Source organism: Schistocerca cancellata, chromosome 4, assembly GCF_023864275.1.
Source record: "Schistocerca cancellata isolate TAMUIC-IGC-003103 chromosome 4, iqSchCanc2.1, whole genome shotgun sequence".
Lineage (NCBI taxonomy): Eukaryota > Metazoa > Arthropoda > Insecta > Orthoptera > Acrididae > Schistocerca > Schistocerca cancellata.
The window spans coordinates 215,811,686-215,837,467 of NC_064629.1; the positions used below are offsets into that span (position 1 = coordinate 215,811,686).

Below are 25,782 nucleotides of genomic sequence, written 5' to 3' on the forward strand. Positions count from 1 at the left end.
CTCAGACCCATTCCTACCCTCTTTGATCATACCATGACATTTAGAGGTTGCATTGACAGAATGTGTGACCTTTACAATATTTAATTCTCAAAATCAGATGGAACATCATTTTGTAATTTTAATTGTTTGTATGTAGCCATTTACCTGATCATTTGTATGTAATTAGTTTCAGTCACATGTATATTTATTGGTGCATTTTTCACAATCATTAATGTATGCTGATGTAACACAGCCAGGGCAGTTTCCTCATGAAATTCTTTGCTACATCAACTCTGTATTGTGCTCTGAGTCTTCTTACTCCTTGTATCTGTTTTCATAATTTATGGTATGTTTTCCAAAGTTAAAAGCTATGGTATTGCTTAACCCCCCCCCCTCCCCCCCTTTCTCTCTCTCTCTCTCTCTCTCTCTCTCTCTCTCTCTCTCTCTCTCTCCCCCTCTCTCGCATTGAATTGTACATCTCTGTCTGCACAGTAACTATTTTTTTAAAATGTTATCTTTATCTTCTGTTCCAGTGTTCCCGAATCTTCTTCACCTACTGAAGAATGTCGTGTTGAATTTCCTGAAAATATTGTTGGGTAAGCTAATTTTTCAGAACATACACAATTTTTCAACTTGGAGCTAACATTTATGGACGTATTGCCACACTGGGTTTCCCAGACCTGTATGGTCAAAATTAAATAAATAATGAACTCTCAATCCCCTTACTTAAAAAAACACACACACACACACACACACACACACACACACACACAAATAATAAGAAATATAAAGTAATGGTAATTCCGCTGAGACTGGACCTTTCTGCCCCACATGATTCTGAACTTATGTTTCTCAACAAGTATTGATTTCACAGTTCGCACTTCCAACCCTGTTACCACAACACAATGGTGATTGCACAACAATATTGGTTGCAACAATCAGTTTACAGTGTTGTTCTTGCTCCCATATCACCATTCATTAAACAAACCATGACTCTTGGCACATCATAGGATGCCACTGTTGCAGCCTCTCCTTCTAGAATAATTGGTAATGTCCTCAGAGGTTTCCATGGTGCCATCACCCACACCTCTGAAACAGTGCCACCCCCTCTTCCCCTTTCCACTGGTCCTCGTCAAAGGTAGCTGGTACCATTATGGTCTGAAGAAATTGTGGCAGGAATCTAAGATCATTGAAGAGATTGCCAGTGTTATAAAAGGCTGCTCCCATCAGTGGCCAACCTCATAACCTTTAAGTGGGTGCGTGCAAGGGCTTGTTTTTTAGTCAAGCAAAGGAAGGGAGAATGCTGGAAATGATGTATCTCAGCTTTCGGAATGCATGCATCGCCCTCCAAGGTGTGGGCGTAGCTGTTTCTACTTTGAACACTACTTGCTCATGATTTTCTGCAATATATGGTTTTGGGAATTGAATTCTACTTGCAGTGGCTTGTCAGTAACATCATCCCATTGTGTGAGCGAGGTAAAAATTCAGCTTTCATTTGTGTGTATAGACCAATCAGTCTCATCAACAGGTTATGCAGATTGCTGAAGAGGATGGTGGCGTAGCAATTGTGCTGGATCCTTGAATCGCAAGACCTTTTGCCCATTTATCAGTGTGGCGTTCTGGTTCACAACTTATTACCTGCTCCATTTGGGAATGGCAGTTCAGCAGTTTTTTTAGAAAGCGTTAACACCTTATCACTGTCTTTTTTATTTGGACAGAGCATACTGTAGAAGGGGTAATCATTAAGTTTTGATTATCACCTCAAAAATAATAAAGGTGTGACCATAGAACTTGATAACTGTGCTAATCCTTCTCTACACATTTATCCTTCAATGCACAACACTTTTCTCAACCACAAATGACTCGGCAGAGATCTTATTTGCTTAAGTCTGTGTTTTGCTATTCAGAAAGTGGCCCACTTGAAAATAACATTTTACTCCGGAAGTATCTGCTACAGATGGTTTCTTCATCTGAGGAAAGAGGAAGAAATCAATGGGTGCCATGTCAGGAATAGAGAGGGGTGAGGTAAAATTTGATAGCTCAAAGAAACAGCATATGTCCTGTGTAGAATGAGCTAGGATGTCATCATGGAGCAAAACACCCGCTTGGACAGAATCCGGTGATACTTCATCGTGATAGCCTCATAAGGAGATTCTGGTAGTATTCTCCTGTGATGATATGCTCCTTTGCAAATGTAACCTGGTAGCACAACAGAATAGCAGTCCCAAAACACTCAGATGGTCTGCCACTTCATTCATCATAATTCAGACACAGAAAGTGTCTGTGCCAGATAAACATTGTGTCATATGATGGTGCTTTGTTGCTTCACACTTTCCCCAGCTCAAGATGGACTGACCCAGTGTTCCACTTCAGCAGCAGAAAGCTAGTTACAGCATGATACTCCACTTTATCCCTTTGGTTTTGGCTTGGCTAGTGGCCTTCTACAGTACTGCAGCAAGGGTATTTCACTGTGCACCAGGACTGCAGACGTGTGCTTGCAAGCAAACAAAAAATTAATAATGTAACTTTTTCTGAGGTGATAATTAAAACTTTCACTACCCGTTGTATTATCTGTCACAACACAACTTCGCCATACTCCATGTTTGGGGTTTTCAAGGTGCTTTTGTTCTGGTGTAACCACAAGTGCCAGAACGAAGATGCAGAATGCAAAACCAGAGAAGGCGTTGACACGATATAAGCCAGTAGCCTGCTGACGAGGACCACACCACTACAGGTGAGCCCCCTGCAAGAAGTGAATATAAGCGCCACTCCTGCCAGCCTTGCCCACTGAAATCGACTCTGTGTACAGACATCAGTGGACGGTAGTAGACCGGCACTCGCAGAACAGATTGTAGTGATCCATATCAAGTGCTTACTTGGATTTCTTTATAGCAAAGACTATTACTGTTTGCATGTTACTTGCGACAACGATGTAACTCCAAAGTTAAGTATTGTCAATTTGCTTTATAGCAATAAAACTACTAATGTTATTTGCTTGAATTGTTGTACAGCATTCTGAGAATGCCACATCCTTCAGGCACACTATACGAGACGAGTGGACAAGACCCAACAGCTTTACTGATTTTTATTTGCAGCATATTGTCACCTCTATGTTGTTGGTTAGTCTGTTCATTCCTCAGCTCCCTGCAAGTCCAAGAGAATTCTATCACTCAGAGCTCAATGTTGAATGCTACACTTTTCCTTAGACCCAACAACAAATTTGTTTGCACCCTGGGTCTGGTAGTTACTCCCACTGTTTATGTAGATGATTTTTGGATTTTGCACAGCTCCCCACTCTGTGGCCTTAGATTATAGTCAACTTCAAGGAACTGTGAGGATCGCCTTTTCTTAAACCTCCTATCATTGCTACCAATTTTTACGTGACCCAGACCTCTGCTTGGGGAACCATTACCGTAAGGTACTCACACAGTCCTCCTTTTTTTTTTTTTTTTTTTACTGTCTCTTCGACAATAAACTGACATGATCACCAAGTATCCACCAACTTAAAACAAGTCCCACATGTAAGCTTAACGCTTACCACCTTCATATCCATATCTCGTGGCTTGGTTATTGTACAACCCTCATATGCTTCTGTAGGTCACTGGTCTTGTCACAACTTGACTACAGATACCAGAGATATGGTTCAGCAGCACTGTCAGCTTTGTGACTGTTTGATACAATTAGTTATTCTGAGGTAAGGCTAGTCACTGGTACCTTTTGTATGAGCTCAGATGGCAGTCTTCTGGCAGAAGTGGGAAGCCTGTCTCTGCAGTTTCCATGCTACAATTTGCTTCTCTATTACGCAACTATCATCCAACAATTGCATAGGTGTTTTTTTGGCCAGTCAGGAATGTAACACCCACTCGCAAAAAAAAAAAAAAAAATCAACTGAGGACAGGCCGCCAAATTCATAGTGACTTTCACCTCCCTCCTCTTGAATGTACCCAAAGGGTGACCGCATGTTGTGCCACAGTATGTAACCCGACCACAGGTCCATTTAGACCTATTCCAAGGGTCTAAACTCTCCATCATCCATATTGTCTTCGGACATAGTTTCCTTTCAGTCCTCTAAGAAAATTGAGGCCGTGAAATAATTTTTACCAATTGCACTAAAAATACAGAAAAGACAGGTTATGCTTTCATCAATGTTGAGACCAGGAACAACACCCTTTTACCAGATGAGTCTTCATGATGGAACTGAACTGGTGGCTATTGCTAGATACCCAAAATTCATCAAGAAGAAAACCCATGATAGCTTGCAATGATTCTATGAGCTGTCTGCAGGCTATTTTGCTGTGCTACCTTCACCACCTAGTAGTGTCTGCTTTCAGTGACCTTCTTTATGATCTCAGCCATACTGCCCCCTGCTGCCTCCAGGCAGACAAGCCCCCATGTTGGGCATTCTGCAGAGCCAATTGACCTTTATATACGTCTGCTGTGCACTTTGACACCTCTCTCTCGGATTGCATTGATGCGGTCTTGTAAGATGTCTGACATTATTCTTCATGCCGCTGGTACTGCTATCCCCCTATCCACAGGTCTCCCTCATCATCGACCGGTATCGTGGTGGACCAAGGACTCAGCAGTTGCAACCCAGGGCCACCAATTGGTGCTGCAACGATTTAAACAATGCTCTTCAGAGACTAACCTTATCGCTTTTAAGAGTCTCCATGCTAAGGCTTGCTACCTTGTTAAGCAGAGTAAAAAGGAATGCTTGGAACACTGTGTTTCCTCCCTGGGGATGTGTGCCTCTTCAACCCAGGTTTGGTCCGAACTCTGTAGCCTTCTGGGCTGCTAGCGACAATCAACTGTCCAGGATCTTATATTACATGGTGTTCTGTGCACTGATCCATTGTTCTTTGCAGAACACATCGCGAAACACTTTGTGACAGCATTGGCATCCTCTTCCTATCCTGCTGTCTTTCTCTGGCAGAAACAAGATGAAGAAACCCCCCTCTGTTTCAAGCCCTATCAAGCTGAATCCTGTAATGAACCCTTCACTGAATGAGAATTCTTGCAGACTCTTACCTCTTCATGTGACTTGCCCCCGGCCCGTATTCCAGCCACAACGAGATGATCCAACAATTGAATGTTACCCAGAGGCAACATCTACTCTGGGTTATTGTAGTAACACTGTTCACGTTTTACGTCGCACTTCACTTAGCGTAGACGGGGACTGTGTCCTAGGCATGCCCGATGTTAACTGACTGGGCACTGCCCGTGCTGCCTGAGTTGTTGTTGTTGTTGTTGTTGTTGTTGTTGCTGCTGTTGTTCCGCCAGCAGAGGTCGCGTACGAATTCTCGCATGCCCTCTGGTGGACGGGACTCTACGTGCGGCAACTACCGTCCGTGACGCGCCGTGCCGATGTGCGCCTCCCGCGATCTTTCTGATGGCTACTGCACTCCTCCTCCTTCGGGGGCTGAAGCCACTGTGATCCACTGTGTCGGAAAGTGGAGCGTCGGGCAGGAGTGATGACCTCCACGTCCATTGGAAGGCTGGAGTCGAGGGGATCTGCCAAACCTCGAGCCGGAACCTTTGAATACGGCTGGAAGTGACCCACACAAAGAGGCCCCTGTCGTCCCACCACTGGAGCCCGGGACAGAACGGGAGACAAGCTGTTGAACTCCGGATCCTGGTCCAGCTCGGGAGGGGCAAGACCCAGTGGCGGGGACGATGGGGAAGGGACGACCACAGGTGAACCAGCCTCCTGAGAAACCGGGCCTGCGAGGGGACCCGGCTCTCGCTGGTGCATCTCTAACGATGACGATGCCAGTGCTGGAGCTACTGGAGGCTGCCAAGGCTGAGAACCATCGCAGTGCGGCAGAGTCACAGCGGGGAGAGGCGGTAACGTCCCCTGAGAAACCAACACGGGTGCCGGCAATGGGGAAGCCGGTGCCCGAGAGGTCGGAGTGTGGGTGCCCAAACGTGGACGTAGCTGATTTTGGTGACGATGTACCACCCGGTCCCCCATCTGCAAGGTATAGAGCCAGCGGCCATTTCGGCTCAGGACCACCGCCGGTATCCAACGTGGATTGCGACCAAACCCACGTTCCCAGACCGACATACCCAGTGGAAAGCCAGGTACTCTGTTTTGCGAAGACTGGCGAGGACCAGGCCAGAGGAGGTGCAGCAGAGTCCTAGGTTGGCACCTGTGGAGGAGCTCTGCGGGGGCTGCGTTCTCCCATTGGTGTGGTCCGGTATGCCGTCAGGAAAAACGTCAATGCCTCCTCCGCAGGAAATTCGTGCACATACTTTTTCATCTGCGTCTTAAATGTGCGCACCATGCGCTCGGCTTCCCCATTCGATTGTGGATGAAAGGGGGGAGAGCAAACATGCCGAATACCAAAGCGCCTACAAAAATCCTGGAAGGTCTGCGAAATAAACTGAGGTCCATTGTCCGAGACCAGGATGACTGACAGACCTTCCACAGAAAAGATTTTTGCTAGTGCCTGGATTGCAACTTCTGAAGTGGTTGAGGAGCAGCGAACCACATATGGGAATCGGGAATAAGCATCAATGACAATGAGCCAAATGCCATTGAGAAACGGGCCCACAAAATCGATGTGAACACGTTCCCATGCTTGGGTTGCCGGTGGCCATGAAGAGAACGCTGCCTGTTGGCTCGCACACTGGGAACAGGCGGCCACCAAGTGCTCAATTTCTCTGTCAATACCGGGCCAGTACACATGTCTGCGAGCCTAGGTTTTAGTACGGGAAACACCCCAGTGCCCCTCGTGTAATAACGTGAGGACCTCCCTTCGTAAACTTGCAGGAACAACCACGCGAGGAGCTGTATCATCGGTAGCCAGAAGGAGAACTCCTTCCAAGACCGAGAGGCAGTCGCGTAGAATAAAACAATTACGAAGAGGGTCCGAGGCCCGGCCTGGAGGCCGGGATGACCACTCCTGCTGAATGAGGCGAATTACTTGCCGGAGAACCAGGTCAGCTGCCGTTTCCCTGGCGACTCTAGAACTAGTGATTGGGAAGCCATCAACCGCTTGGCGGGACGCCACATCTAAATGAAAACATACAATCTCCTCTCGATTGAACTTAGGATCCAGGCCCACTGGAAGATGGGAAAGAGCGTCGGTGTTGGCATGTTGTCTGGTAGGGCGAAAATGAATGTCATAATGGTACTTACAGAGGAACAAGGCCCAGCACTGTAGTCTGTGGGCCGCCCTATCCGGAATCTGAGAGGCGGGGCCAAATAACGATATTAACGGCTTATGGTCAGTGATTAACTGAAACTTTGTGCCATACAAGAAAGGGTGAAACTTGGTAACAGCGTAGACAATAGCCAAAGCCTCTTTTTCCACCTGGGAGTAATGGGCCTGCGTGGGACTAAGAGTTTTAGACGCAAACGCCGGTGGTTGCTCGGAACCATCCGCGTTGCGATGGGCCAGGACCGCCCCCACCCCATACTGCGAAGCATCTGTAGCCAGGACCAACGGCTTATGGGGGTCAAAAGTAGCCAAACAAGGCGCTGACGTGAGGAGGCCCTTCAACGAAGTGAACGCTCGCTCGCATGCAGGCGACCAATCAAAAGGAACACCCTTGCGCAGAAGGCAGTACAGGGGGCGGGCTATGGTGGAAGCCCTGGGAATGAACCGGTGGTAATAGGCAATCTTGCCTAAAATAGCTTGTAACTCCTTCAGCGAAGCGGGCCGAGGAAGGTCGACGATACCTTGGACCAAACTTCCCAATGGCTGGACGCCGTGCCGAGAGATGGTGTAGCCCACATACTCAATGGACGGTTGGAAGAAGTTTGACTTACGCAGGTTGCAACGCAAGCCCACGGACCTGAATTTGAGAAAGAGGGTGCGAAGGTTGTGCAAGTGTTCCTTCGTGCTGCAGCCTGTGACAGTTATGTCGTCCAGGTAATTAATACAATGAGGGATTGTTGACGTGATGTGCTCAAGATAACGCTGGAATATCGCCGAGGCACTGGATATTCCGAAGGCCAACCGCTGGTATTGGTAAAGGCCAAACGAGGTGTTGATGACTGCCAGCCTTTTGGAGTCTTCATCAAGTGGTATCTGATGATAAGCCTCCGAAAGATCGATTTTCAAAAAATATTGGCCTCCCGCCACGGCGGAGAACATTTCATCAGCACGAGGCAAAGGATAGGTGTCCACCACCAATTGGGAATTAATGGTGACCTTGAAAACGCCACAAAGACATAATTTTCCCGAGGGTTTCCTGACAATAACGAGGGGTGAAGCCCTCTCACTAGAAGAAATGGGAAGAACGACCCCAAGGGCTGTCAGCCAGTCTAGCTCTTCTTTTACCTGAGGGCGGAGAGCCAAGGGGTCTGCCTCGTGCGGAGAAAACGCGGGCGAGCCGACGCCTTCAACGTTAAGTGAGCTTCAAAGTCTGAAACACGCCCCAGGCCCTCCTCAAAGATATCTGGAAAGTCTGAGATCAAAGATTCCAATGATTGATAGGGAACGTCTTTCTAAGACTAACTGTATGGTGTGAGCAATAGAAAAACCGAAAGCTTGAAAGGCATCCAGGCCAAAAAGGTTAGCAGAGCTCGCATCACTGACAACAATAAAAGTAATAGGCTGAGTGACTGATTTGTAAGTCACGTCGGTAGTGAATTGACCCAGTAGGGGAATGAACTGTTTACCATAACCGCGGAGACGCTGGTAAACTGGCACCAACAGGGGCGATCCAAGGTCGGAATAAGTTTGCGCATTCAACAAAGAAACTGCCGCGCCCGTATCTACTTGCAGTTGTAATCGGCGTGACCGAACCGACACCTCGATAAAGAGTTTGTGTGCCGATGCGTCGGGAGCCTGGCCCGATGAAACTTCCTGAATGTCAATGTCCATGTCCTCTGTACCGGCTTCCTTCGATTCTTTTGAGGCTGAGCGGCAAACTTTAGCAATGTGTCCTTTTTTATTACATTTACGACTAACGGCCCAATGCTGGGGGCACTCTGACCAAGCATGATGTATATAGCACGACGCACAGGACGGCAACGGGCTGGCGGCCGGAATTCTGTTTACTCGCCGTGCGGGAGCGGCCGTAATGGCCGGATTGTACCGCTCGCACGTTGTCCACTCCGGACGCAGTGGATGCAGCCACGCCGCCCTTAACCGCCGCGACATCGCACCACCCTTCCAACTGTTGACCTGCTTCGTGAGAGACTTCATACGATTGAGCAATGGACAGGACATCCTCAAAGGAAGGGTCTTCTAACTGCAGGGCCCGTTGCCGGACCTCCCTATCAGGGGCCGAACGAACAATGATGTCGCGCACCATAACATGGGCATACGACTCTCACGACTGCTCCGTGACAAAATGACATTTGCGACTAAGACCGTGCAGGGTAGCAGCCCACGCCCGGTAAGACTGATGGGGCTGTTTCTTGCATTGATGGAACTCTACCCTAGCCGCCACAACATGCGTGTGGCGGCGATAATATCAAGACAGCAATAAACACAATGCATCAAAAGACAAGGAAGAGGGTTCCTGCAACAGCGCTAGCTGCTGCAAAACTTGATACAGCGAGGGAGGTATCCAAGACAAGAAGAGAGCATGACATACCTCCTCATCGGCAACATGAAACGCCTGGAAATGCTGCCGAAGGCGATGTTCATATGCGTCCCAATCCTCCGCCGTCTTGTCATACGGGGGAAAGGGAGGAGGGAACGGTGCTGGAGCAGACTGCGTGGAGAGCAACGCCAGAAGCACTTGTTTCATGGTGGCCATGAGCTCCGTCTGCTGCTCAACCAAAGCCCGCACTAAATATTCCATGCCGTGAATAAGCTGCGGAACCGGAACGACGACGCAACACGCGAAAGAACGACCCTACTCATCGCCAGTTGTGTAGTAACACTGTTCATGTTTTACGTCGCACTTCACTTAGCGTAGATGGAGACTGTGTCCTAGGCATGCCCGATGTTAACTGACTGGGCACGGCCCGTGCTGCCTGAGTTGTTGTTGTTGTTGTTGTTGTTGTTGTTGTTCCACCGGCAGAGGTCACGTACGAATTCTCGCGTGCCCTCTGGTGGACGGGACTCGACGTGCGGCAACTACCATCCGTGATGCGCCGTGCCGATGTGCGCCTCCCGCGATCTTTCTGATGGCTACAGCAGTTTTCAACCACATTTGGCTCACGCTCACTGGTGTCTTCCCCTTGAAATGGCAAGAGAGCATAGTTATCCCCATACTTAAGCATGGGAAAAACCCAACATCTCTCGACAGCTACCAACCGATTAGCCTGTCCAACTTACTTTGTTAACTACTCAAGACGATGATTAGTTTCTGGTTATGTTGGATACTCAGATCTCAGGGCCTTTTGTCCCTGTATCAGTGTGGCTTCGACAATCTACAACTGACCATTTACTCAGATTGGAAACAGCAGTCCGACAGGGTTTTGCTAAAAGCTGACACCTTGTCGCGGTCTTCTTTGACCTACATAAGGTATATGACATGGCTTGGCACCATCACATTTTAGTTACCTTCCATGACAGGGGTTTTTGCGATCCTCTTCCAACTTTTATCTGTGATTTTTTTATCCCAACAGCTCTTCCGGCTTAGAGTTAGCACTTCACTCAGCACCTCTTGGATCCAAGAGAATGGTATCCCAAAAGTTTGTGGGTTAAGTGTCACACTCTTCCTTGTTGCCATCAATGGACTTGTAACCTTTGTTGGGCCTCCGGGTACCGCAGCATTGTATGTCGATGATTTTTGAAATCTGGTGCAGCTCCCACTCTGTAGCATCTGCTGAATGCCAGCTCCAAGGCACCATCCAATGGGCCTCTGTGTAGAACTCTTCCCATGGCTTCCAGTTTTCTCTCTCCAAAACACGCATTATGCATTTTTGCTGTTGACTCACAGTACAGCCCAATCCAGAACTTTATTTATGCACCCAGTGCCTAGATATTGTAACACATGTCTGTTTCTTGGGCCTCTTTTTTAATAAAAGCTGACGTGGCTGTCCCATATTTGCCATCTGAAGACTACTTGCATGCGGACATCTCGGGTTCCAGACCGAGCTGCTCTCCTCCCTCTGTACTGCTCTCTGGTTTTGTCCAAACTAGATTATGGTTGTTAGGCTTATGGCTCAGCGGCTCCTTCCATTCTGAAACTACTTGACCCTGTTCATCATAATTGGGCGCATCTGGCTAGCAGTGCCTTTTGCACTAGTTCCGTCGACAGTCTCCTCGCAGAAGTGGGGATTCCCCTCTACAAATATGATGGAGCCAACGCCTTGATACCCGCCTTCAGATAGGATTGCTGGTTTTTTATTTTATTTACATGCCCAGTTCGGTAGGTCCAAATTGAGGAGAAAATCTCCAAGGTCATGGAACATGTCAGCACATGAAATTACAACATAAAAGTAATAACAGATGAAATAAAATGTTTTTATGAACCCAAAAAAAGTCAAGTCATAAGTTTAAGTAAACGCATTCAAGAGTATAACATAGGAATCAGCTTAATTTTTCAAGGAACTCCTCAACAGAATAGGAGGAGTGACCCATGAGGAAACTCTTCAGTTTAGATATGACAGCATGTGAATTACTGTTAAGAATTTTGAATTCTTGTGGTAGTGTATTGAAAATGGATGCAGCAGTATACTGTACACCTTTCTGCACAAGAGTTAGGGAAGTCCGATCCAAATGCAGATTGGATTTCTACCTAGTATTAACTGAGTGAAAGCTGCTAATTCATGGGAATAAGCTGATATTGTTAACAAGAAACGACAGTAAAGAATATATATATTGAGAGGCCAGTGTTAAACTACCCAGATTAGTGAACAGGTGTTGACAAGAGATTCATGAACTTGCATCACTTATTGCCCAAACTGCCCACTTCTGAGCCAAAAAATCTTTTTAGAATGGGAAGAGCTATCCCAGAATATAATACCATATGACATAAGTGAATGAAAATAAGCAAAGTAGACTAATTTTCGTATCGAACAATCACTTACTTCAGATACTGTTCGAATAGTAAAAATGACAGCATTAAGGTTGCATTGGTTTGAATGCATCTCACTTCACACTGTCGGTATCGCCATCCTATTAACTGGAATGGGCCCTGTGTATTTCCTCCCTCACCACCTTCCCTCTTGGATGGTGCCTAGATCATGGATTAGGACCGACCTATTCCAGGTTCTTAAGGTCTCTGTCACCCCTATGATATTCTGGCATCTTCTACATTCCATCCTTGAAGAGTTCCAAGGTGTACCATCTTCTACACAGATGGTTCTAAAGCGATAGATAAGACAGGATATGCTTATATGTCTCCTACTGGCATGGAACACCATTTACTGTCAATGATCATGTAGTGTGTTCACAGCAAAGCTGCTAGCCATTAACAGAGCTGCCCATTTTATTACTCAGGCTTCCCTTCACCGTGTTTTAACGTGTACTGACTCGGCAACCTGTAAACTGTAGACTGATGCTACTCTTGTCACACTTTGGTCTCTGCCCTTGGCTGTGCCACCTGCTCAGTTGTCTTTCTCTGGGTCCCAAATCATGCAGGCATCCCAGGAAATGAACTGGCAGAGCATTTGACCATAGAGGCAGATACTTGCTCCCATTCTCTTTCATGATTTCAGAGGCAGATACGCAGATACACGTCAAGTCTCTCTCTGCCCAGAAGTGGAATGACATCTGGGGCACTACTGCTCTCAGTAGTAAACTCCGCGCAACCAGTGAGACTACTGCAGTTTGGCACTCTTCCTTCCACTCTTCTTGGAGTCCATTGTCTTCTGCCATATACACATTGGTCATACTAGGCTCACCCATTGTTTTCTCTTGTGTAACAAGCCATCCTCACAATGGTGCTGTGGAGCCAGACTGACGGTACCCCAGGTAGTGGTCGAATGTCTCATTCTTTTGGCCCATCTGCAGCTCATGGTCCAGTGGCTAGCGTTGCTGCCTCTGGGTCGCGGGATCCCCGGATTCGACTCCCAGCCGGATTGGGGATTTTCTGTGCCGGGGGACTAGGTGTTTGTGTTGCCCTCATTATTTCATCATCATCATTCATGACAGTGGCTAGATTGGACTGTGTAAAAAATTGGGGCATTGCTCGGGCACTGATGACCGCGTAGTTGAGCACCCCACAAACCAATCATCATCATCATCATCATCATCATCATCATCATCATCCTTTTGGCCCTTCATACTAAGTATAGCCTTCCAGATTCCTTAATATTAGCAGACAATTCATGGATGGTTGAACTGGTCCACAGTTTACTACCTGAAAGTGGTTTTTACTTTCAGTTACAAGGTTTTGCTTTACTCCCAGGGACAGGTTAGTTGTTGTTGGGGCCTCTCTTTGTGGTTTCTGTTGTGTTGGCTGAAGAGCCAACACCGTGTTACAACTGGAGGCCGAAATGCACGCGTTTTAGCTCACGCAGGCTGGTGTGAGGAGGGAAGAACTATACTGATGTGAGGTCTGGAACATGACAAGGAATGAGAGTTCAGAAAGCGGAAATAATTAGTTTGATACTTAACTTTAATCCATTAATGAGGAACGTCGCTCTTGACGGTACATGATTCACAATATTATCTGTTCAGAAGACATATAGTAACTGAATATGGCGCCTTGCTAGGTCGTAGCAAATGACGTAGCTGAAGGCTATGCTAAACTTTCGTCTCGGGAAATGAGAGCGTATGTAGTCAGTGAACCATCGCTAGCAAAGTCGGCTGTACAAGTGGGGCGAGTGCTAGGGAGTCTCTCTAGACTAGACCTGCCGTGTGGCGGCGCTCGGTCTGCAATCACTGATAGTGGCGACACGCGGGTCCGACGTATACTATGGACCGCGGCCGATTTAAAGGCTACCACCTAGCAGGTGTGGTGTCTGGCGGTGACATCACATTCCTCCCCCACAAATCGGCGGACGGTTGTGGTATAAGGCCTCCGCCCACCGTGGGGAGGACCGCATGTTGACGTATGCGATGAGGTGGGGAGCCTAACAACAGGTGAGGCTGTGCCACCCGCACCCTGCCATTCGGACTGAGGGGAGCTAGGGAACACCTGAAAACCTACTCCAGGGTGCAAGCCAACATGCGGTGTATGCGCCGGTAGAGAGACAGGAGGGACGGAAGGGTCGACCTCCATCGGACGGGGGCACTCGACGGGTGAAGACGACATATGGTCCGGAGCGGGCAAGAGTTCCATGTCGGAGGACAACTGGTCCCGGGGAGCGATCGGCGGCACGTGACCCAGAGGGGTGCCCGGCGGCTGGAGCGACGCGTCCACTGCGGGCGTAGCCGGCGGGAGAAGACGCGGTGGTGGCGGCGCGCCACCATGGGGCAAAACGGAAGGCAGCATCAGTAACACCTGGGGCTGAGGCGAGCCAGTAGATGGGTCCCCAGGGCGCTGACCGGACAGCACCGACGCTGAAAGCAGACGGTGAGCAGCAGATCCCGTGCAACGACAGAGGCGCAGCTGATTGAGATGCCAGCGCACCTCACCAAAGGCCCCCAAAACCAGATACATAGTGTGCCTGAGGCAGCGAAGAATGCGCCCTTCGAACCAACACCGTGAACCTCGATAGTGGTGGTAGTAGGCAGCGTCGCTGCACAGGAACCTTATGTGGTGGATGTAGCAAAGACATCAAGGTTCGATGATAGCGACCGTGGAGCAACTCAGCCGGCGAACGACCATCTCGGAACTGAGAGCGATAAGAGGACAAAAAGAGCAATAACGCGCCCTCCCAAGAATGCGACTCTTTCAACTTCAACATCTGTGACTTGAAAGTTCGGACCAATCATTTAGCGGCACCGTTTGACTGTGGCGAAGACGGCACGGACATCAGATGTTGAATACCATTGGCCTTGCAGAAGTCGGAAACAATTGTCTGTGGAAGACCTTCAATGCAAAAGATAGCAGATAACGCTTGGATAGTGGCGGATGATGTCGTGGAAGACATCCGGACAACAAAAGGAAAATTACTGAATGAATCTATCACAACCAACCATCAAGCATTCCAGAATGGACCAGCAAAATCGATGTGTAAGCGTTGACAAGGGAAAGTGGCTTTTGGCCATGCAAAGAATTTCCGTGGTGGTGCTGATTGTTGTTCGTCACACACCATGCAAGAAGAGCACATATTCGTAATCGCGGCATCGATTCTGAACCGAGTACAGTGCTGACGAGCAAGTTGTTTCGTTCTCACTATACCCCAATATCCTTGGTGGAGAAGCTTTAAAACAGAGGACTGTAACGAACGTGGGACCACGACCCTGGACTGATCATTATCAGAACGCAAAAACAAAACACCACGTCGAACAAAAAGTCTCTCCTTGTGAGCAAAAAATCGGCGAACCAACGGGTCCCCTATCCGTGACTTTGACAAGGGCCATTGCGTAGCAACAAAACACAGAACGGTAGCAAGGACAGGGTCAGAAGTTGTTACTGTAGCTACACGACGAAAATCAATCGGAAACGATTCGACCACGTCTATCGGTTTCCGAATCAATGAACATGCAAGCAAGTTTGGAGGAATGAAATGCCCTATCCTCAGCAACAGGCAAACTGGACAACGCATCGGCGTTTCCGTGCTTAGCAGTGGACTGATACAAGATATCGTAGCGGTACTGCGAGAGGAAAATAGACCAGCGAATGAATTTCTGCGCTGTACGTGGAGGTACAGGCTTGTTCGGATGAAAAAGCGATGTCAAAGTTTTGTGGTCTGTGATTATGGTAAAGTGACGACCATACAAGAAGTCGTGAAACTTTGTAACACCAAATATGAGAGCCAATGCTTCTTCCTCGATCTGTGAATAGTTTTTTTGCACAGACGCACGAGAGCAATTTGGATGCAAAGGCAATAGGGCGATCGTGCGAGCCATCTTTGTGCGCAAGCACAGCACCGATCCCGAAATCCGATGCATCCACCATCAACAAAAGGGGCTTCTGGGGATCGAATGGCATAAGGCAAGTATTGGAAAGCAACGCCGATTTCAACCGGTGAAAGGCGCGTTCGCATTCCGTCGTCCAGACGAACGGAACACCTTTACGGCGTAAGCGATGAAGCGGAGCTGAAATGGAGGAGGCATGGGGCACATATCTATGATAATAGCTGATTTTTCCCAGCACACACTGTAGCTGCTTCAAATTCTGCAGTGAAGGCAAGTCTTGTATGGCACGGAGGTGCGTGGGACTGGGATGTATGCTTTGGGCATTGAGTACATGTCCCAGGTGTGGCAAGTCACAAGCAAAAACCACACATTTGTCCTTCTGTAAGTGAAGACCATTATGTCGCTAGACCAGAAATAATGCTCTGAGATTGGCTAAATGTTCTTCTTCCGTCTGTCCAGTGATCACAATATCGTCCAGATAGTTTGCAGCAGTAGGGACCGACGCACAAACAGTTTATAGATATTGCTGAAACAATGCAGGGGCGGATGCACATCCAGATGGCAGTTGTTTGAATTGATACAAACCAAGATGCGTGTTAACCACCAAAACGCGCTGGGATTCTTCGTCCACCGGTATTTGCAAAAGCTCATCCACTAGGTCCAACTTCGAAAAATATTTGCCCGGGCACAGGTTGTCAAAAAGATCTTCTGGGCAGGGTAAAGGAAAAGTTGCAACCACTAGTTGTGGATTCACTGTTGCCTTGAAGTCCACACAAAGTCTCAATTTTCCCAAAGGTTTTGGTAAAATTACTCAGGGTGATGCCCAGAGAGAAGTATGCACATGTTCAATTACACCTTGTGATTCCAAATCGTGTAATGTTTTTGCAACCTCATCAAGCAATGCGTGGGGAACATTGCGCGCTCTGAAAAATTTCGGTTGCGTTTACTTTCAGTTCCAAATGTGCTTTATAGTTCTTAGTGCAACCGAGGCCCGGTGCAAAAATGTCTGCAAATCTGCACATAGACAAGAAACACTGTCTGAAGGCACAGTCTGATTCACTGATAGGACCTGATTTACCATTGACAAGTTAAACAACTGAAATAAATCGAAACCAAACAAGTTCACTGCAGAAGAAGAACGAAGGATGTAAAATGACACAAGTTTTGTTTGTCCTTTGTATGTTGCAAGAAGGCTGCACTGTCCTAACACAGGGATTTCTTGACGTGAATAGCTAGTTAACATTTGCGGCACGCAACGGAGGTGTGCCCAGCTGTTTGTAAGTGTCTTGATTGATCAGTGAAACTGCAGCTCCGGTATCGAGCTGGAATGGTATCACTTTGCCGTTAATGTCCAAGTCTACAAAAAGTTTATTGTCCTGCTGACGAAAAGAGCGACTGTCTCGTGCAACATGAACTGACACTGGTACAAAATCACGTGTGACTTGACGGGAGTTCCGGCGATGTCAACGCACACTATTTGTGGGACGAACACAGTCACTGTTAGAGAGAGTGGCACTGGGCAGAGTGGAATGAACGACATGAATTTCCATGGGCAAAGTTTTGCGAGCCTGAGTGTCCTTGGTGCGATTCCGATTCCGACGCGAAGCAAAGGGCCTGGAATGGTTTTGAGTTTCTGATCTGAGCTTTTTCTGGCAAACACTCTGACGTGTCCTTTTTTATTACAGTAAAAGCAAATAGCATGGCGTGACGAGCAATTCTCATGCGAATGTTTAGTAGCGCACTGCAGGCATGATTTGAGCACTGCATTTGCTTGCCGGCACGGCACAAGTGGCTGAGAGCCTGGCGGTAGCGGCGCGAGGGCTGTTTACTGCTCCGTGCAGCTCGCCCGGTGGGCCGGTTAACCTGACACACGGCTGGCGAAGTTTCAAATGATTCCTGAGCAAAGTCAAGTGTCTCCTGCCGATCCAATACGTCCAGCACTTGTTGAAGGGAGGGATTGACTAGTTTCAAAATCTGTTCCCTTATACGAACATCAGAAACGTTCTGTGCAATTGCATCACGTACCATAGTATCTGAATATGGGAGTCCACATTGACACTCAAAAGCACAATCCCTAGTAAGGCCTTGCAAGGTTGCAACCCGCTCCTGATTAGTCTGACCTGCCGTACGTTTGGTACGAAAGAAGGTATACCGTTTCGCAACTACATTGACTGATTGTTTGAAATATGCATCTAATGCAGACAAAATTTCATCGTAGGACAGAGTTGCTACGTCGCGTTGGGGAAATAATTTGACTATCACATGGTAGGTTTGCACTCTGACGGACGACAAGAGAAAAGGCTGCCGCTCGTTACCTTGAATTCTGTAGGCGGCGAGATGGAATCCAAATTGGCATGACCACTCCGTCCAGCTTTCCAGTGCAGCATCAAAAGGTCTGAAAGTCGGTGCAACAGCATGTTGTGGCTGCGTTAGCGGTGAAGCGGCAGCTGCCGCATCGTTTTGCATTGCACGTTGACCCTGGACGAGCTGTCAAAGGGCATCCAGTCAGGCTTGCGTCTGCTGATTCTGTAAGCGAAAAATTTGGACAGTACATCTGGAGATTGTGCCGAAGCCATTACACAAGTAAATCAGGGCAGTATAGATAAGAACACCGTTTTGACTCATCGCCAATGTTGTGTTGGCTGAAGAGCCAACACTGTGGTACTAGTGGAGGCCGAAATGCACGCGTTTTAGCTCACGCAGGCCGGCGTGAGGGGAGAAGAACTATACTGACGTGAGGTCTGGAACATGACAAGGAATGAGAGTTCAGAAAGCGGACATAATTAGTTTGATACTTAACTTTAATCCATTAATGAGGAACGTCACTCTTGACGGTACATGATTCACAATATTATCTGTTCAGAAGACATATAGTAACTGAATATGGCGCCTTGCTAGGTCGTAGCAAATGTCGTAGCTGAAGGCTATGCTAAACTGTCGTCTCGGGAAATGAGAGCGTATGTAGTCAGTGAAACATCGCTAGCAAAGTCGGCTGTACAAGTGGGGCGAGTGCTAGGGAGTCTCTCTAGACTAGACCTGCCGTGTGGCGGCGCTCAGTCTGCAATCACTGATAGTGGCGACACACAGGTCCGACGTGTACTATGGACCACGGCCGATTTAAAGGCTACCACCTAGCAAGTGTGGTGTCTGGCGGTGACACCACAGTTTCTGGGTCTGAGACCCATGAACAGTCCCCTGGCAAAGACCGCTCTGTTATCTCTCTGTTTTTCCAGTTTTTGGATTTTGCATGCTCTGTGCTCTTTTATGCCTTCTACTGTGTTTGTTTTTACCTTCTTTGCTTTATAGTTTGACTTCTCTGACTAGATTCGCCCACTTTTAGTGGACACCTTTATCTTGTGCAACTAACTACTGAATTGCGGGACTGGTGACCTTGGCGTGTAGTCCCAAAAGCCCCCTCAATAAATCAATCAGTCAGCCATACTGCATGCTCAAGGTGTTTTCCTTGGGGTTCTGAATCATGTGGGAATCCTGGGAAAGAGACAGCTAATCACTGTAAAGTGATCACATGGCCGACATTGGCAGTGGAGATACCAAGCACTTGTTTGCAAACACAGGTGAGACTTGTTATCAGTTGCAACTGGAACAGGGAATGGTGGGCTAATGCTCGCTCCAACAAAATGCTCACCATCGAGCTGACCACTGATGTATGGCATTCCTCCTTCCATAGTCCCAGAAAGAGACTACTGACTTCATATTGGTCGTACATTTATGACTCACAGTTTTATGATGCACAGTGAGACATCCCTACAATTAGACTACAGTGCTTTGCTGAGAGTGGCTCACATCCTCATGGAGTGCTCTCTCCTTACAGCACTGTGACAAATGTAGGTTCTGACAGACATATTATTCTTAGTATTTTGCTGATTACTAAAAGCACGTTTTTGTTTTTGTTTTTGTTTTGGTTTTTCTGCTGGTGGTCAGAACCATGAGACATCACTGATCCAGCTTAATCGCTGTTTGTGTGGAGTTTTTGCCATTCTATTCCTGAAGAACATTGCACCATCAGAGGACTGAAAACATCTGTGGCATTTGTAGACTTGGATAGTCTTAACAGCTGCCTACGATATAGTGTGGTTGGATGGACTTAGTCTGAAACTGAAGAAAGTGATTCCATAATTTCAGCTTACAACGCTCTTAAAAGACATGCTCAGCAAGTGCAATTTTAAAGTGACTAGGGGAATGGATATTACTGAGTCATCTAAGTTTGAGAATAGGCTACTCCAAGGTTTAGTTTTGGTACCATTATTATTCTGTCACTATGCTAGTGATATGCCTTACACAGTTATAAAAAAATTCAGGTAAGTGAATGATGTGGACATAGCGGGCAAAGTAAATTTCTGGAACCAGGGCCAAGGACTCTGGTGATGATCCTGAGACCCTTATGGAAGATGATGTTTGTGTCTGAATCTACTTAAGATTAGAGTTTATGGTTTTCACCTCAGCAATGTCACCAATAAACAGCTTAAGATATTACTTAACATCTGGACATTATGCTGGAGAGGCCCTTAATGTATACGGAACATCCTAAAAAATGTTGATCAGAACCAAAAGATATGTTGACCAGAACCAAATGACACAAAATAATATTATAAAAGAATTGTCTAGCAGTTCCCAGGGTGCAAATTCATCCACATTGTGAATGGCAGCAGTGTAAATAGTCTTCACCATTGCTGAATACTGTGCTCCAGTCTAGCAAGATAGTCACCATGCCAGCATGCACCATGAAATAATACATGTAATCACCAGTACGTTAAGGCTCAACTCCAGTACTATGGCTCTTTGTCATCAGTAACATAGCTCCACCAAAGCTAAGATGACAAAAACAACCATTAAAGAGTGGGAAAAAATACTATAAATAGACCACACAAATAATTTACCTATTTAATGTTTAGTAATGAATTTGCCAAATAAACACTTGAAATCACAGAAGCCAGTATGGAACAGCAGGTGTATGAGGAGACAGAACACATTTAACAGAATAGACATCTGGAAAAATGACTGGGAAAACTCAGTAATCATTATCTCATAAATTATCCCTCTGAACCATATCAAGGGTAAAAATTCCCAAGAAACAACTGCACTAGACTCAACTGTATGTGAACAATGATGTGCATAATTACAATACGAGAAAAAAATGACATTAATTACTCCACATTAAGGTTGCAGAACAAAAAGGGGTGTAGAACCCTGCAACAAAAAATTTTGTTGAGTTCCCCAGTGCTTTAAAATGTCTGACAGATAGCAAAGTAAAATTTAGAAACAAACTGAAAAAGTTTTCCTTGACGACTCTTTCTATTCTATAGCAGAATTTCTGTTATTCTAATGTGTAGAATATAATAATAATAATAATTATTATTATTATTGTTATTAAATCTTATAAATGTTTAGTTTGTAGCCATATTTATAAATTAATTTGTGATGTCGCTTAAAATGACTCGTCCCACATCATTACGATTTATCATGGAAATGGTACATAGAACACGAAACTAACAAAATGCATGGCCATACTTAATATATGGGGACTTGGGGACAGCCGAAGTTGTGATTATAAGACCTAAGCAGACTCTGGACCACATCATGAAAGTTGACCCTGTAAGAAAATACAGTGGATCAGATGAGAACTTTGTTTAAGCTAGACCTCATGCTATGAAGTGGATACAAGATCTAGACATCAATGTGTAGTCAACAACTAGTATCATGTGCTACATTTCTTAATTATTTGTGTTTGTTGGGTGATACATTATGGTCTCTTACGTGTGTTGCACATTTGTATTCTCGTCTATTATTGCACTGATATTTGTATCTGTGCTACTGCCATGTGACATATGAGAAATAACTTAAAAATGCAGCCAGATGGATCTTACACTTTCCCTGAGGGAGTGGATTTTATTCTCAGCTATAATGAATCAACATTACTTGGGTTAGGAGTGAAGTGTTTATGAGAAGGATGTCTCCTGCTGCATGCTAAGCTTCATGGTGATCCTTGGCTGTGTCCTTTGTGCCTTGCTTTCATTACCTGTCATGTCTTGTTCTGATATTTGCTACACTCAGACCCCTTTCCCATTTGACTTGCCTTGACTTCTTCTTTGTGTATTTGGAAGTGAGTTGTATATTATATCGTTGTTTTACAGTTTTCTCGTGCCAGCTGAGGGGTTGAACTTAGAGAAGGATGGGATTTCACTGCAGATGCATGCATTACAGAGTAGCTGTGTAGATGTAGATCTCCCACCTACCTCTATTAAAAGAGTTGCAGAATCCATTTCTTTGTTGTTATGCCAAAGTGCTTTATTTGCTCTGTTCGTATATCGTCTAAGCCAGTTGCTTTTCCATTCTTATATTGTTTAATAGACTTATCTAATTCTTCCATACTGAATGATGTTGTAAGTAGATTGTCCTCCTCTTGCTTTTCTCTTTGCAGCTGTTGTAGAAGGATCATTACTTAGATGTTTCAGGAGTCTCCAAGCTTTTTGATTGTCTCTTTTTAGATCTGAGTTTTCTATGGTTTTGATCCCTTGATCCCTTTTTATCTTTCTTATAGAAGTAGTGAGTTTGTTCCGTGCTTCCACAGTTGCTTCACTGAAAGGATCTTCTTCAACTAAGTTCCTGTATTCTGTGAGTAGGGTGGCTTGGTCTGATGTAAGTCCAGAAATGTGAGATATTCAACAATTGTGAGGAATTGACATTCTGGAACAGCTTTTTACAGCAGCAGTGAAGGTGTCATCGTGTTCTGGTGCTGGTTCTATATACGTCGCTTCGATGTCGAGCAATTCTGAAAATCCCAACCAGTCTGCTTTCCTAAAGTTAAACCCTTTTCGAAAAGGTGCTTTGTGAGATATAACAGCAGAAAATATGTCACAGATTATTGGTCTGTGCTGTGAATTAAATATTGGGGGACCGACAGATTTTACACATTGTTGGCTGATACTGTTGTTACTAAATACGTGATCAGGATTATAGCGTCGCTTCCAGCTGGGGCTGTTGAATGATGCTGGTATTTTTGCATCGTGGATTAGATTCAAATGATTTGGTTCTGTCCATTCTTGTACTGCGGCCCCATTCTGATCTTCATGATCGTAGCCCCAAACATTACTATGGCTCTTAAAATCACCAATCACAATCTTCACTCTTTTATTATGAGAATTGGAGGGTTTATTAACCATAAATTTGGCAGTGGGTGGTTTATAAAGGGATGAAATGGTACAGTTGGTTGTTTCTGGAGTGAGAATTTTGATATTTTCCTTGGTTAATGCTATGGACAGGATCTGAATGTCTGGATGAACAAAAATAGCACTTTCATATTTATTATACGGTCTTTCAATGGTGAGGCGCATTCCATTTCCGCAGGTCGCAACTTGTGTGTGTCTCTTGTATGCACAATACCTGGCACTGGCATTGACTGCGTAGACCTTGTGGCAGCTCTTCTTTGGCTGCTGCTATGCCTTCTGTGTTAACATATATAATGGTTAACTGTGGGCCTGAAAAGGTCTCAGAATATCCTTGAAAATCTATCAAGATACTGTTGCACAAGTCAGCTTAAACCCTACTCTTCAAAGATTCAAGTGTGTGCTTTTCATTTGAGAGATAGGGAAGCTACTTGTAAGTTGATTATAGCATGGTCAGGAGGTGAGTCTCAATATTGCTACACTCCAAAATACGTAGCAGTGACACTGGACAATCTCTTACTTTCAAGAGACACTGCTTGAATTGCAAGTTGGAAGTTCCCACCAGGAACAATCTGTTAAGAAAATTGGCCAAATCACAGTGGAGCAGTCAACGTGAAACCATCCGAACCTGTGCACTTTCATTAGCCTATTCTACAGCAGAGGTTGCTCTCCCTGTTTTTGTAATTCATCACATGCCAAACAGGTAGATGTAGCTCTCAACAACACCTGCAAAGTTAATAATAGGTTGTTTGAAATCTGCTCCTGTCGAATGGATATACCATCTTGCAGAAATAGCACCACCACCCAATCGAAGAGAAATTGCGGCAAATAAGGAATGAAAGAAAGGGGAATAAGAACAAACCTATCCCCTCTATGGGCATAAACTACATTCGCAGCAACTGAAGTCAAGGAAGAGTTTCCATAGAACATGATAGGTACTTACTACCACGGCAGAAAGTGCCAGGGTGCAACTTTGGAAGGATAGACTTCCCTTCCCTCTGGTTGGAAAAAGAGTTTCTGAGACTCTGCCTCCAGAACATGACAAGGAATGGATGACCTGGAAATCTTTGAATAGGCTGAGATCAGGAGTGGGTAGATCAGTGTTTAATATGGCAAGATGGGGCTACAGTACAGAAAACAATATTAAGTGTGATTGTGGAGAAGTCCAGACTGTCCAGAACTGGGCCAAATTTTTTGTAAAAGACTATATGACATGTCAACTGTGCACCAATATAGGTTTCTAACACGACAAAACTAATTATAACTCTGACTTTTATGCTGACCCAATTTTATGCCTCCTGTTTATATTTCCTGTAATTGCTTTTACCTCCTCCAATTATCATTGTTCCAGACAGCTCTGTCCTACTTAACCCTCATCCATTTACAAAATTGTTGTTTATTATATGCACCCCCCCCCCCCCCCCCAACAAGAAAAGTGACACCAGTCAAGAAACTGCATCTTTAGTTTATGTCACTGTAAAATATGTCTCAAGTTCCCCAGTGTGCATGAAAACGATAATGGAATTTACTGGCAACAGTACTTACTTGAAATTTAAAAGCAGCTTATACTACTTCAGTATGATTTTTATAGAATTAATTCTGTAAGTTTAGTTTTCTCAAGTACTGCATTTTTCAGTTGTATCACTGTTCTTACCGGGGTGTGATATATTATTTTCATGCATATTTCTTGTTGGCCACCTGCGGATCTGGGGGTGGGGGGTCTCATTGCAGATGAACCCCGGTGCATTGATACTGGCAGTTTGCACTTCAAACAGTTGTTATGCACTTATTTTATTGCTAGAAAATGTAAGTTGTTTGTATCAATAAAAATTCATATCCAACCACTAGCTCCACATCTCAAAGTACACAGTTTAGAATTCTCTGCCATCTGTGCAATTTTGAAACTAAAGATTTGGACACCCTATATATATACAAATGTTCATATCTGATGTTGGAATATTCCATATTTAATATCCTTATTGAGATTTTTAGTGGACCATAAACTATAGTTAATAATATTTCACTCAGTCTGCAGTGCAGCACGGAGCACATTAATCCAAAAGAAAAAATTTAAGAATAGAGCATTGTATGAACTGTGAGTAAACTATAGAAAACACTCTTTTTTGGTTTATTTTATAGGGAACATATGAAAAATTCAAACAAAAGCCTTAAAGTGCCATCAAATGAATAAAACTACCTACTGCTAAAAAAAATTGCAAGATAATTAACATTATACTAAAAACCACTACGGACATGAAGAATACAAATTGTGACAAAATTTCAGAGATGACTTTGTAGTTGAAGAGAAGTGTTAGTGTACTGTTAAGATTGCAGAAGAGGGAATTAAGAACTGGAACATGAAGAAAACTAAACAAGCACATACACTGTGGCTAAGAGAGATGGTGCAGTAATATGACACTAGACTCATATTAGATAGGGAGGTGGTTCAAATCCCTATCCACACATCCTGATTGTTGTTTCTATGATTTACCTAAATCCCTTAAGGCAGTTGCCAGAGTGGATCCTTCAAAAAGGGTGTGCCCAATGTCCTATCATATCCTTTCCTAATCAGAGCTTGTACTCCATCTCTAATGACCTCTTCTTTGATGAAACATTGAACTCCAGTCTTCCATCCATTTTACTTACACAGGGTAGGCATCATAGTTCATTAGTCAGAATGTCAGGCAACACTGGTATGTACTATAGAGAGACAATATTAAGTGTCTTAACACATTAAGAAATAGAAACAATAATAGAGTGTGTGTGTCATTACATTCTTGAAACATTGTTGAAAT

General features: G+C 45.3%; 1 protein-coding gene across 1 annotated transcript in view; it reads left to right on the plus strand.

The window, feature by feature from the left end:
• The window catches only part of LOC126183299 (Fanconi anemia group M protein), a 237,968-nt gene that overhangs the window by 25,428 nt on the left and 186,758 nt on the right, over window positions 1–25,782 (plus strand). The window contains exon 2 of the mRNA XM_049925138.1: window positions 513–575. Within this exon, the coding sequence (XP_049781095.1) occupies window positions 513–575 (63 nt within the window). The remainder of the gene's footprint in view (window positions 1–512; window positions 576–25,782) is intronic.